Source organism: Colobus angolensis, unplaced genomic scaffold (genome assembly GCF_000951035.1).
Source record: "Colobus angolensis palliatus isolate OR3802 unplaced genomic scaffold, Cang.pa_1.0 Scaffold437, whole genome shotgun sequence".
In the NCBI taxonomy this organism is placed as follows: domain Eukaryota; kingdom Metazoa; phylum Chordata; class Mammalia; order Primates; family Cercopithecidae; genus Colobus; species Colobus angolensis.
In genome coordinates, this window is record NW_012117788.1 from 412599 (window position 1) to 424657 (window position 12059).

The 12059-nt window shown below is 40.3% G+C and overlaps 1 protein-coding gene across 1 annotated transcript in view; it reads left to right on the forward strand.

The window, feature by feature from the left end:
• KDM5A (lysine (K)-specific demethylase 5A) overlaps nt 1–12059 on the forward strand; it is a 105000-nt gene that overhangs the window by 2756 nt on the left and 90185 nt on the right. Inside the window, exons 2-3 of the mRNA XM_011957124.1 lie at nt 1201–1278; nt 2939–3061. Of these exons, the coding sequence (XP_011812514.1) occupies nt 1201–1278; nt 2939–3061 (201 nt within the window). The remainder of the gene's footprint in view (nt 1–1200; nt 1279–2938; nt 3062–12059) is intronic.

Sequence of the window (12059 nt, forward strand, 5' to 3'; positions counted from 1 at the left end):
TTTAATTTTAGTTATATCACAGTCTGGAAATTGTCCTTTTTCAGTGTGTTTGCTTACTTTTTTTTGTTGTTGAATATTTGGGTTCCCAGAAGCCGGGCTTTGAACAAAACTTGTGTGTAACATAAAGTGCTCTATCACATTACACATACAGTAAAAAAGAAAAAGTTTAAATAATTGTTCTTTTTAAAAGTTTCTTTTTAATTTTTAGTTTTACTCTTTTTGGTTTTTTAAATTTTTTGGGTTTTTTTTGATCTTGGTAAACCTGAATGTTTACTAGACACTGTTTTGTGGTACATGACCTCATTGAATTCCGCTTGAGTAACTTGGGAAGGCATAATTGTGGGAGGTAAACAGTGGGACTGGTTTGAAGAGGATTGCTTCTCTGGGTAATATAGGTTGAGCATCCATCCCTACTTTAAAAATTCCAAATCCGAAATCCTCCCAAATCTGAAACCAAGTTATCCTGAAACATTATTATTATTTTTCTTTTATAGAGACAGGGTCTCGCTCTGTTGCCTGGGCTGGTCTGAAGCTCCTGGGCTCAAGCGATCCTCCTGCCTCAGTCTCCCAATGTGCTGGGGTTACAGGTGTGAGCTACTGCACCCAGCTTGAATAGATTTTTTTTTGTCATTGTATTAATGGTATGTTATATTTTTTCTGTTAACTACTTAAGTGGAAATAAGTGTAAGGAAATGATTGTTTATTGGTAGCATGTAAATTCACAGTCAGAAATGATGGTGATGCCAGACAACCACAGATTGTTCACACTGGTGGCTGAGCTAGTGACACTTTTCTTTTCTGATGGTCCAGTGTACGCAAACGTTATGCACCAAATTACTAAAAATACTGCATAAAATTACCTTTAGGCTATGTGTATAACTATATGAAACAAAAGAATTTTGTATTTAGACTTGGTTTCTCTCTCCAAGATATCTCCTTATGTATATGCAGATATTCCAAAATATGGAAAAATCTGAAATCCAAAACACTTCTGGTCCCAAGCATTTCAGATGAGGGGTACTCAACCTGTATTAAAATTATTTTATCTAAAAGAATTGCTCATTCTGTCTCTATAATAAAGAAGTCTTATAAGTTAATCTATTAGCACCGTGATTTATGGCAAACCCCCCTTTAAGGGAATAAATAACTCATTCCTTGCTTAAATACCACTGTTTTTTTAAAAAAAAACTTTCTATTTAGGACTGGCAGCCTCCATTTGCCTGTGAAGTAAAAAGCTTTCGTTTCACTCCAAGAGTCCAGCGCCTGAATGAACTTGAGGTAAGTGTTTTGTCACCATTTCTGCTTCCTGATTCATTCTTTGTGTTAGGGCTGTAGATAGAGAAGTTGGAAATTGGTGTTGAATAGTTACTTGATGTTTGGAGGAAGGGTGTGATTTTTAAAACATTGTGCAAAGTAGTTATGGTTTTTCCATTTAACTGAGATCATGAGAAACTATCTCTAGCCCTGTTTTTCTAGTGGAAATGTTCAATGCTTGGCTTCAGAGACTTAGAGTTCTTAAATTCTACTTTCTCTAGTGTTTCTTACTGTACTGAAAGTTTTGTTAATCTCCGAAGATTTCTGTCTCCCTTGGTTCTTGGAAAATGGATTTTTAAATTCTGTTTTAAAACCCTAGTTTTCAAAGTTTGTTTTGTTTTGTTTTGGTTTTGGTTTCAGTGCAACTTTGCCAGGAGTGTTAATCTGATTTATTAAGATCTGCCTTTAAACATTACTAATGTATCTTAAATTTTCTAAATGGAAGTCTATTTATGTCTTACTGTTTTTCCTGTCTGCGGATTTTCAGAAGGTTCTTCTTTGTGATATGAAAACTTTTAGAGTACAGAAGGAAAACTATTGATAGCAGAGGTTTATTATGTCATTCTGAAGTGTTTTTTCACCCCCAAAATATTTGAGAGTTTAATATATAATTTTTTTTTTTTTTTTAGACCGAGTCTCGCTCTGTCACCCAGGCTGGAGTGCAGTGGCACGATCTTGGCTCACTTCTACCTCCACCTCCTGGGTTCAAGTGATTCTCCTGCCTCAGCCTCCCTAGTAGCTGGGGTTACAACAACCATGCCTGGCTAATTTTTGTATTTTTAGTAGAGATGGAGTTTTGTAATGTTGACCAGGCTGGTCTGGAACTCCTGACCTCAGGTGATCCGCCCGCCTTGGCCTCCCGGAGTGCTGGGATTACAGGCATGAGTCACTGCGCCTGGCCGCAAATACATATTTTTTCTTTTTAGTCTCTTGTAATTAGATGCTTGAAAAAGAATATTAGTATCAGTGAGGTATAGAGTTGACGCACCTAAAGTGTGCATGTTACCTGTGGATGAAATGACAAAATGTTAGAGACTGAGGAGAATTCGATTTACTGAATTTTCTGATCAGCATAAAGTTAAACCAACTTACAAAAATTGTTTTGGTTGCTAGTATGACCACTTTTTACGTAAATCAGAGTGACCTTTTTGCCTGAATAAATACAGTTTATTAGAAGTCTTTTGCCTCTTTATTATTGGCTAGTTTTACAGGGTTGAAATAAGCAATAATGAAAAGTCTTTGAATTTCTTTAGAGAAATGAATACCTCTATTACAGCAGTCCCAGACCTTTTTGGCACCAAGGACTGGTTTCATGGAAGACAGTTTATCCATGGATGGATGGGAATATGGAGGATGGTTTTGGGATGAAACTGTTCCACCTCGGATCATCAAGCATTAGATTCTCAAAAGGCGCACACAACCTAAATCCCTCATGTGCAGTTCACAGTGGAGTGGGTGGTAATGCTTGCCTCCTGCCGCTGCTCACTCCTGCTGTGCGGCTGGGTTCCTAACAGACTGCTGATGGGTACCAGTCCATAGCCTGGGGGTTGGGGACCCCTGCTCTATTATACTCATTCATTTCAATCGTAACTTAGTTTTTATTTCTGTATTTTAATAATCTTAGGCAATGACCAGAGTGAGACTGGATTTCTTGGATCAACTAGCAAAATTTTGGGAACTTCAAGGATCTACTCTGAAGATCCCTGTGGTAGAGAGAAAAATCCTGGATCTGTATGCTTTGAGCAAGGTGAGGCTAATACTGGTTTAGAAATGAGAGCACAGGCTTGTTAGTTTAGGAATATCAAATACATTTGGTGGTAAACATTGCTTCCAGTGGAAGATTTGTTTGACAATGAAATGCACTAGCCGGGTGTGGTGGTGCACGCCTGTATTCCCAGCTACTCAGGAGGCTGAGGCAGGAGAATTGCTTGAACCCAGAAGGTGGAGGTTGTGGTGAGCCAAGATCGTGCCATTGCACTCCAGCCTGGGCAACAAGAGCAAAACTCCGTCTCAAAAAGGACAATGAAATGCCCATTTGAATAAATGGAAATGAGAGATCTCAAAGTTGTCTTTAAAAGTTATTTTATATTTGTTGAGATTAATATGTAATTACCAAATATTAATATTTATCAGGCTCTGTGACATACAGTATGCAAAATAAATTACTCTAGCCTGCTAATATTATCTTGTGCTGAGTGTACAATGTTCTGTATTGAGCTTGTCATCTTTTTTTGTTACTTAATTGAAAATTTGGCCCAGGCACGGTGGCTCATGCCTGTAATCCCAGCACTATAAGAGGTTGAGGTGGGAGGATCACTTGAGCCTAGGAGTTAGAGACTAGCCTGGGCAACATGCTGAAACCCTATCTCTACTAAAAATACAGAAAAGCTAACTGGGCGTGGGTGCACACCTGTAGTCTCAGCCACTCAGGAGGCTAGGGTGGGAGGATCGCGAGTCCGAAAAGTCAGGGCTGCAGTGAGCTGTGGTTGTACCACTACACTTCAACCTTGGTCACAGGAGTGAGACCCTGTCTCAAAAAAAAAAAAAAGAAAGAAAATCTGGCATATTAAAGGGACTCATGTTTCTCAGCATTCTTATGTGTGGTATATATTAGTTTTGTTAATACCTGTATGTAGTGTTAATGGCTAACCGAGGCTATCATTATTCAGTAGGATGAACAACAGCTCAGAAACTTAATGGTGAAGAGTTTAGACAAGTTTTTGCCCAAATTGTGTTAACTTTTTAACATTATATTCCCTAATATGAAAAAAACTGACCTGCAAGCTGAGATTGTAATAACCTTGAAATATGCTTTTTTCCTTTTTTTTTTTTTGAGATGGAGTTGCTCTTGTTGTCCAGGCTGGAGTGCAACGGCCTGATCTTGGCTCACTGCAACCTCCACCTCCCGGGGTCAAGCAGTTCTCCTTCCTCAGCCTCCTGAGTAGCTGGGATTACAGGCATGTGCCAACACGCCTGGCTAATTTTGTATTTTTTAGTAGAGATGGGATTTCACTATGTTGGTCAGGCTGGTCTCGAACTTATGACCTTGTGATCCGCCCACCTCGACCTCCCAAAGTGCTGGGATTACAGATTTCACACATGAGCCACCACACCTGGCTGAAATATGTTTTGTTAATACAGTAATACAAATTTATTGTTGCTTAATTATCTGAGAAATTTTATAAAACTTCTTTTTGTGGCCTTTCATATCTTATAATTTATATACTATTTTGAAATAAAAATTTATTCTTATTTAAATTGCAGTTACTTTTGGAAGATTTCACTTTTTTTTTTTTTTTTGAGATGGCATCACTGCCCAGGCTGGAGTGCAGTGGTGCGATCTGGACTCACTGCAACCTCCACCTCCCGGGTTCCAGTGATTCTCCTGCCCAGCCTCCCAAAGACCTGGGATTACAGGTGCCCGCCACCACACCTGGCTAATTTTGTATTTTTAGTAGAGAGAGGATTTCTCCATGTTGGTTAGGCTGGACTCGAACTCCTGACCTCAGGTGATCCACCCGCCTCGGCCTCCCAAAGTGCTGGGATTACATGCATGGGTCACTGTGCCTGGCCAGGAAGATTTCACTTTTAAGGAAAAACGTGAGAATAATTCGTGGTATGTGGTGGCTAATGCCTATAATCCCAGCACTTTGGGAGGCTGAGGTGGAAGGATTGCTTGAACCTAGGAGTTCGAGACCAGCCTAGGCAACATAGTGAGACTCCCATCTCTACAAAAAATTAAAAAATAAATAATCCTGGCATGGTGGTGGACTCCTGTAGTCACAGCTAATCAGGAGGCTGAGGCAGGAGGATTGCTTGAGCCTGGGAGGTCAAGACTGCAGTGAGCTGTCATCACACCACTGCATTCCAGCCTGGGTGACAGAGCAAGACCCTGTTTCCAAACAAACAGAGTAACCATAGTTAAATTATCTTTTATGATACATTTTAAAATTAGTGTCAGGTCAGAATTCTCTTACAAAAAATTTGGGAAGTATGGTCTTATGCTAAAATACAGCTTGGGACTTTTTTAAATCAGGTAATGATGTTAGTAAGTACTGTGCCAAGAATTGTCTAGTGTGGTTATATGAAAACATATGGTACTAAAAAACAAATTATACTAAATTTGAGTGGTGGGTTTCTTATAGGGAATTATTAGGATAAAAATTCATTTTAATAATTTGCTTTTTCGAAATTTTTATTCAGTCAAAACTTACCTACTTAGTTTTGCTGTATGATGCTGTTTAAGATTCTGAATGTGTTTGAGTATAGCATGAATAAAATACAAAAAAGTTTCAAAAATTATCTGGGTGCTGTGGCTGATGCCTGTAATCCCAGCACTTTGGAAGACTGAGGTGGATGGATCACCTGAGGTCAGGAGTTCGAGACCAGCCTGGCCAACATGGTGAAAACCTGTCTTGGCTGGGCACAGGGGCTCACGCCTGTAATCCCAGCAATTTGGGAGGCTGAGGCGGGCAGATCACTTGAGGTTGGGAGTTCGAGACCAGCCTCACCAACATGGAGAAACCCCGTCTCTACTAAAGATACAAAATTAGCCAGACGTGGTAGCGCGTTCCTGTGATCTCAGCTACTTGGGTGGCTGAGGCAGGAGAATCGCTTGAACCCAAGCGGTGGAGGTTGTAATGAGCCGAGATCACGCTATTGCACTCCAGCCTGGGCAACAAGAGCAGCAAAACTCCGTCTCCAAAAAACAAAAAGCCTGTCTCTACTAAAAATACCAAAAATTAGCCAGGCGTGGTGATGGGCACCTGTAATTCCAGCTGCGCGGGAGGCTGCTCAGGAGGCTGAGTTAGGAGATAGGTTGAAACCGGGAGGTGGAGGTTGCAGTGAGTTGAGATGGTACCACTGCACTCCAGCCTGGGCAACAGGAGTGAAACTCTGTCTCAAAAAATTTTTTTTCAAAGATTATTTTATCATTAATAACAATATATATGTTGTGGTACTCTTTAATGAAGCTCTTTCTACTTTTTTTTTTTTTTTTTTAAGACAGAGTCTCGCTTTGTTGCCCAGACTGGAATGCAGTGGCACAAGCTTGGCTCACTGCAACCTCCACCTCCCAGGTTGAAGCGATTCTTGTGCCTCAGCCTCCTTAGTAGCTGTGATTACAGGTGTGCACCACCACACCCGGCTAATTTTTGTATTTTTAGTAAAGATGGGGTTTTTACCATGTTGGCCAAGCTGGTCTTGAACTCCTGACCTCAAATGATCTGCCCACCTTGGCCTCCCAAAGTGTAGGGATTATAGGTGTGAGCCACTGTGCCTGGCCAATATTTATCTCTATTTTCATAAATACCCTAAGGAATTTACTAGAGTAAGTGTTTATTAATAGTATGAGTAGTAATCTATTGAAACTTTCTCTGTCTGTGATTTTCCATTTAAAAGGTAAACCTTAGGTTTAATCTGATGGTAAGCTAAATACATTTTTTTTGGAGATGGAGTTTCCCTCTGTCACCCAGGCTAGAGGCGCGATCTCAGCTCACTGTAACCTCTCGCTTCCTGGGTTCAAGCGATTCTCCTGACTCAGCCTCAGGAGCAGCTGGGACTACAGGCACATGCCACCACACCCGGCTACTTTTTGTATTTATAGTAGAGACAGGGTTTCATCATGTTGGCCAGGCTGATCACAAACTCCTGATCTCAAGTGATCTCCTATCTTAGCCTCCCAAAATGCTGGGATTACAGGTGTGAGCCACCATGCCCGGCCGCATTTTTCTGATTTTCTAAAGTCGTGGATTTCAAAATCGGGAAGGGGCTTTTAGAGGTAACCTAGGCTCAATACTTAGTTGTTCACAGTTCTCCTTACAACACTGCTCATCCAGACTGTTTAACTCCATCTTGAGAAACTAATTTCCTTTTAAGGTTCATACTACTAATAAAGTGCACTTTGTTTAAATATTCAGAAAACTTGTTGAAAATACGTTGTGATTAAAGGTTAAGTGTGCTTATCTGAGGGTTTATTGGAGTCTTGTCTTTTGTGGGTTTTTTAAAGTCCTCATGGACATCTCTTGCCCCTAACCTGTGAGAATGCTTGCAAAACTGAGATTTAAAGCTAAAAGGCAGACAAACTGATTTGTAGTTAGTTTTGTTTATAATACTTTGTTCCCTGAATGTCATTGTGAGATTGCTGCTTCTCAGATTAACTTTTTTTCTTTTACATTGAGGTGTAACTTACAGTGTAATGCACAAATTTTAAGTGTACAGTTCAATAAATCTTCATATATGTATACACCTGTTTTGTAGCCACCACGTAGATCAAGATATATAACATTTTTATAGCACTCTAGTGGGTTCTTTCATCTCCTTTCCAGTCAATACTTCTTCACAAAGGTAATTTATTCTGGCCGTTGTCAGTGGGTGACTATTTATTTCATTAACATGGGGTTTTATTCTAGCAAGAGGCTTGGGCTGAAAACTGCACAGAATACTGAGAGTTCAGGTGTTTTAAGGTTGTTAGGTGCGCCCTTTTTTAAAAAAAAACCAATAATTTTTGGCTGACAGTTTGTTGGCATCTATTGAGTTTTTTTTATAGATATGATTTGAAAATACTATGATAACTATTGCTTTTTGACGGGAAGCAGATTTTCAGTCTTCTGAGTCATTAAGTCATCAATGTGTTGGTTTCCTGTTTTGATTCAATCACCTCATCTTTCTCCCTATTATTTTTGATGATAAAAAGTATTACTTGGAATGCCTGTATTTTAATGGACTTCTATATGAATAATTACAGTTTATTTTTTATTTTATTTTATTTTATTTTTGAGACAGAGTCTCTCTGTGTCACCCAGGCTGGAGTGCAGTGGCACGATCTTGGTTCATGCCATTCTCCTGCCTCAGCCTCCCATAGCTGGGAGTACAGGCACCCGCCACCACGCCCGGCTAATTTTTTGTATTTTTAGTAGAGACGGGGTTTCACTGTGTTAGCCAGCATGGTCTTGATCTCCTGACCTTGTGATCCGCCCGCCTTGGCCTCCTAAAGTGCTGGGATTACAGGTGTGAGCCACCGCGCCCAGTGGAATAATTACAGTTTTTATAACCACTTCAGCAAGAAGCATTCAGTCTAGCCCTTCTCATCAAAACATTTTTATTTTTATTGAAGTAGTACACTTTTAAAAAACAAGGCTTTGGCTGGGTATAGTGAGCTCATACTTGTAATCCCAGCACTTTGGGAGGCCAAGGCAAGAAGATCATTTGAGCCCAGGAATTCTAGATCAACCTGCCAGTCTAGACATAGGGAGACCCCGTCTCTACAAATAACGTAAACAAATTAGCTGGGTGTGGTGGCACGTGCCTGTAGTCACAGCTACTTGAGAAGCTGAAGCTGGGAGATCCCTTGAGTCCAGGAGTTCGGGGCTCCAGTGACCTCTGATTGCACCGCCTGGGCAACAGAATAAGACCCTGTCTATTAAAAAAAAAAAAAAAAAAAAAAAAAAGGCGGCTTAAAATGAAAATCAGCATCTCCCTTCATCTCCACCCCATTCCTACTCCTTAGAACTAATCACTTTCAGTTCTTTTAGCTGTTTCTGATTTTGATCTTCGTATTTCCAAGTAATATGCTCGTTATGCTGTTTCTTCATTTCTGGATTTTAAATATCATATACTGATTTCCTCCTGTTAAAGATGGAGAATGAGTGTAAGAGGATGGGTGTAAATCTTCCCATGTTTATGTCCATCATCCCCCTTCTAGTGTAGTTACATTAATTTTTTATTAATCTAAAATTAATACCATGAAAAATATATTTCCCAGTAGAAGTATACATCTCTCAGTATGCTTCTACCCATCAGATAATCTATCAGCTTTATTTTCTTGGAGCCATTCTTCCTGGAGTCTTTTTTACTCTCAAATCCTGACTGGATTTTTTTTTAAGGTCAGCTGTGAGTCTGGAAATTCCTTTTACTGCTGTCATTCTGGGAATTCCTTGGCCTCTTTTCCTTGTTGTAAGTCTTCCTTTTACTTGGTCTACTCTCATTTTGGTGAAACATTTCTTCTGCTAGTTTCATGAGAAAGGTGGTTAATGGGATATACATTTTTTAGGACCTTTTACTTGTGTACAAATGTTCTACTCTTTTTTTTTTTTTTTTGAGACGGAGTCTCGCTCTGTCACCCAGGCTGGAGTGCTGTGGCCGGATCTCAGCTCACTGCAAGCTCCGCCTCCCGGGTTCACGCCATTCTCCTGCCTCAGCCTCCCGGGTAGCTGGGACTACAGGCGCCGCCACCTCACCCGGCTAGTTTTTTGTATTTTTTAGTAGAGACGGGGTTTCACCGTGTTAGCCAGGATGGTCTTGATCTCCTGACCTCGTGATCCGCCCGTCTCGGCCTCCCAGAGTGCTGGGATTACAGGCTTGAGCCACCGCGCCTGGCCATACTCTTATACTTTGTAGTTTGGTGGGGTTTAAAAGTCTAGATTGTAAATCATTTTACTTCAGTATTTTGAAAGCTTGACTCTGTTGTCTTGGTGAGAAGAACGATGCTATATTAATTCTTTTTTGTGACTTTTTTTTTTCTTGAAGATTTAGGATGTTATCTTTATTCCCAGGGCTTTGAAATTTCACAGTGATATGCATTGGTATGTGTTTATTTTTGTTCACTGTTTTTATGGCTCTCAATAACCTTTCTAATCTGATAACTCATTTCTTTCGATTCTTCTAATTTTTCCTGTATTCTTTGATAATTTTGTGTACTCATTTTTTTTTCTCTTCTTTTGGACTCTTTATTAGTTAGATGTTAGACATGTTAGGCTGGTCCTCTAGTTTACTTACCTATAGCTTTCCTAGTTTAGCATCCCTTACTGTGCTGGGAGTAAATCTCCAGTTTTCTGCTGGGGTTGGAGAGGGATAGTTGCCTGGAAGAGGTCTAAGTGCTTTTATACAGGTTTTCACAATTCTGTTCTCTGCTGCATTGCCACCGCTACATTTAGTTACTGCTGCTTAAATACTTCTTAAGACTTTCTTTTTTTTTTCCTTGTTTTAGAAAAGGGAGGAAGGAGGTCCTCTTAAGCCTTTCCAGATTCTATGTTGCAGAAGCTTCTCTGGTTTTCTTCTGTTGCAAGGCACTTAGTTTTAAACTTGTAATTTTTGTTTGTCTGTTTTTGTTATTGTTTTGGCTTGTTAGTTATCACTAGCTTCAAAATATTGTTTACATTTTTTGTATTTGGTTCCTTTCTTGGTCTATTTGACCGCTTGAGAGGATGCCTTTTTGTTTGTTTCCTGTCGTTTTAGTGGATTTTTTTAGAGGGAGCTTTTAAGTAGAAGACTGTTCCCCAGGTATGTTAAAACTGTCTCTGTTCCCAGCCGTTTTGGGCTTGAGCGATACTACTTTTTGGTCAAGGTTTGATAAAGGGCTTGTCAAGTGCATGCTGTGTGTCTTTTTACAGAGCATGGTTCATAGTGATATTTCTGGGGACAGTGTTGTGATGCACTACATGGTAAATGTTTGGAGTCAATGGTTGATTTTTTTATTTTTATTTATTTTTGAGACAGAGTCTTGCTGTGTTGCCCAGGCTGGAGTGCAGTGGCGTGATCCCAGCTCACTGCAACCCCTGCCTCCTAGGTTCAGGTGATTCTCCTGCCTCAGCCTCCCAAGTACCTGGGATTACAGGTGCCTGCCACCATGCCTAGCTAATTTTTATATTTTTAGTAGAGATGGGGTTTCCCCATGTTGACCAGGCTGGTTTCGAACTCCCGACCTCAGGTAATCCACTTGCCTTGGCCTCCGAAAGTACTGGGATTACAGGCATGAGCCACTATGCTCTGCCTGGTTTGTATTTTTTAATTATGCATGATAATCTTTGCATCTGCCAGCCAAAGAAAAACAGGTATTAGGTTTTGTGAGTTTTTTGGTTAGATTGTTAGAGTATTGTATGCATGGAGCCAAAGTAATGGTTTTATTTTCTTTGTGAGGTAGTTTATTCCTTTGTCATGGCAGTATCCTGGCTGCTACTAATCACCAGAACTAGGTGGGACATCATGACTGGATCCACGCAGGTATATCATGACTCAGGGAAATTCAGCTTGAAACGCTTTGAATACAAAGCAGTTTATGATGTCACAGTTATTATTATATGGGATAGTAAAGATAAGAGGGCTCCTGTTGCCTCCCTGAGTTCCTTTACTTCTCCCTGCTGGTTCACTTTGCTTTAGCCACACGTCATTCCTTATTCTCCTCAAATGCTCCAGGCATGCTTCTGACTTGGAGCCTTTGCTTTGTCTGTTCCCTTTATATCTGCTAGTTAACTGCTTCACTCCCTTCAAGTCTTTGCTTAGATTTCACTTTTATAATGAGGCTTTTTGCGATCGTTTAATACTTCAGATTATCCTTACTGTGTTACCTGGAGGCCCCTTGACTGCTTTCTAAATTTCTTCTGCAGTATTTATCACTTCACAATTTATATATTATGTTCATTGTTTTTCGTCTGTCTTCCTCCACTAGAATGTAAGCTGCATGAGGACAAAGATCTTTGTTTTATTCGTAAATGTATCCCAGGTACCTAGAATAGTAGCTGGCAGTATAGAAGCACTGGAAAGATACCTGTTGAATGAAAGGCACTCTAATCCATCCAGTTGCTTCCAGACAGCCCTCTATTTAAACTACTTTCTTTTTTTTTTTTTTTGAGGCGGAGTCTCGCTCTGTCACCCGGACTGGAGTGCAGTGGCCGGATCTCAGCTCACTGCAAGCTCCGCCTCCCGGGTTCACGCCATTCTCCTGCCTCAGCCTCCGGAGTAGCTGGGAC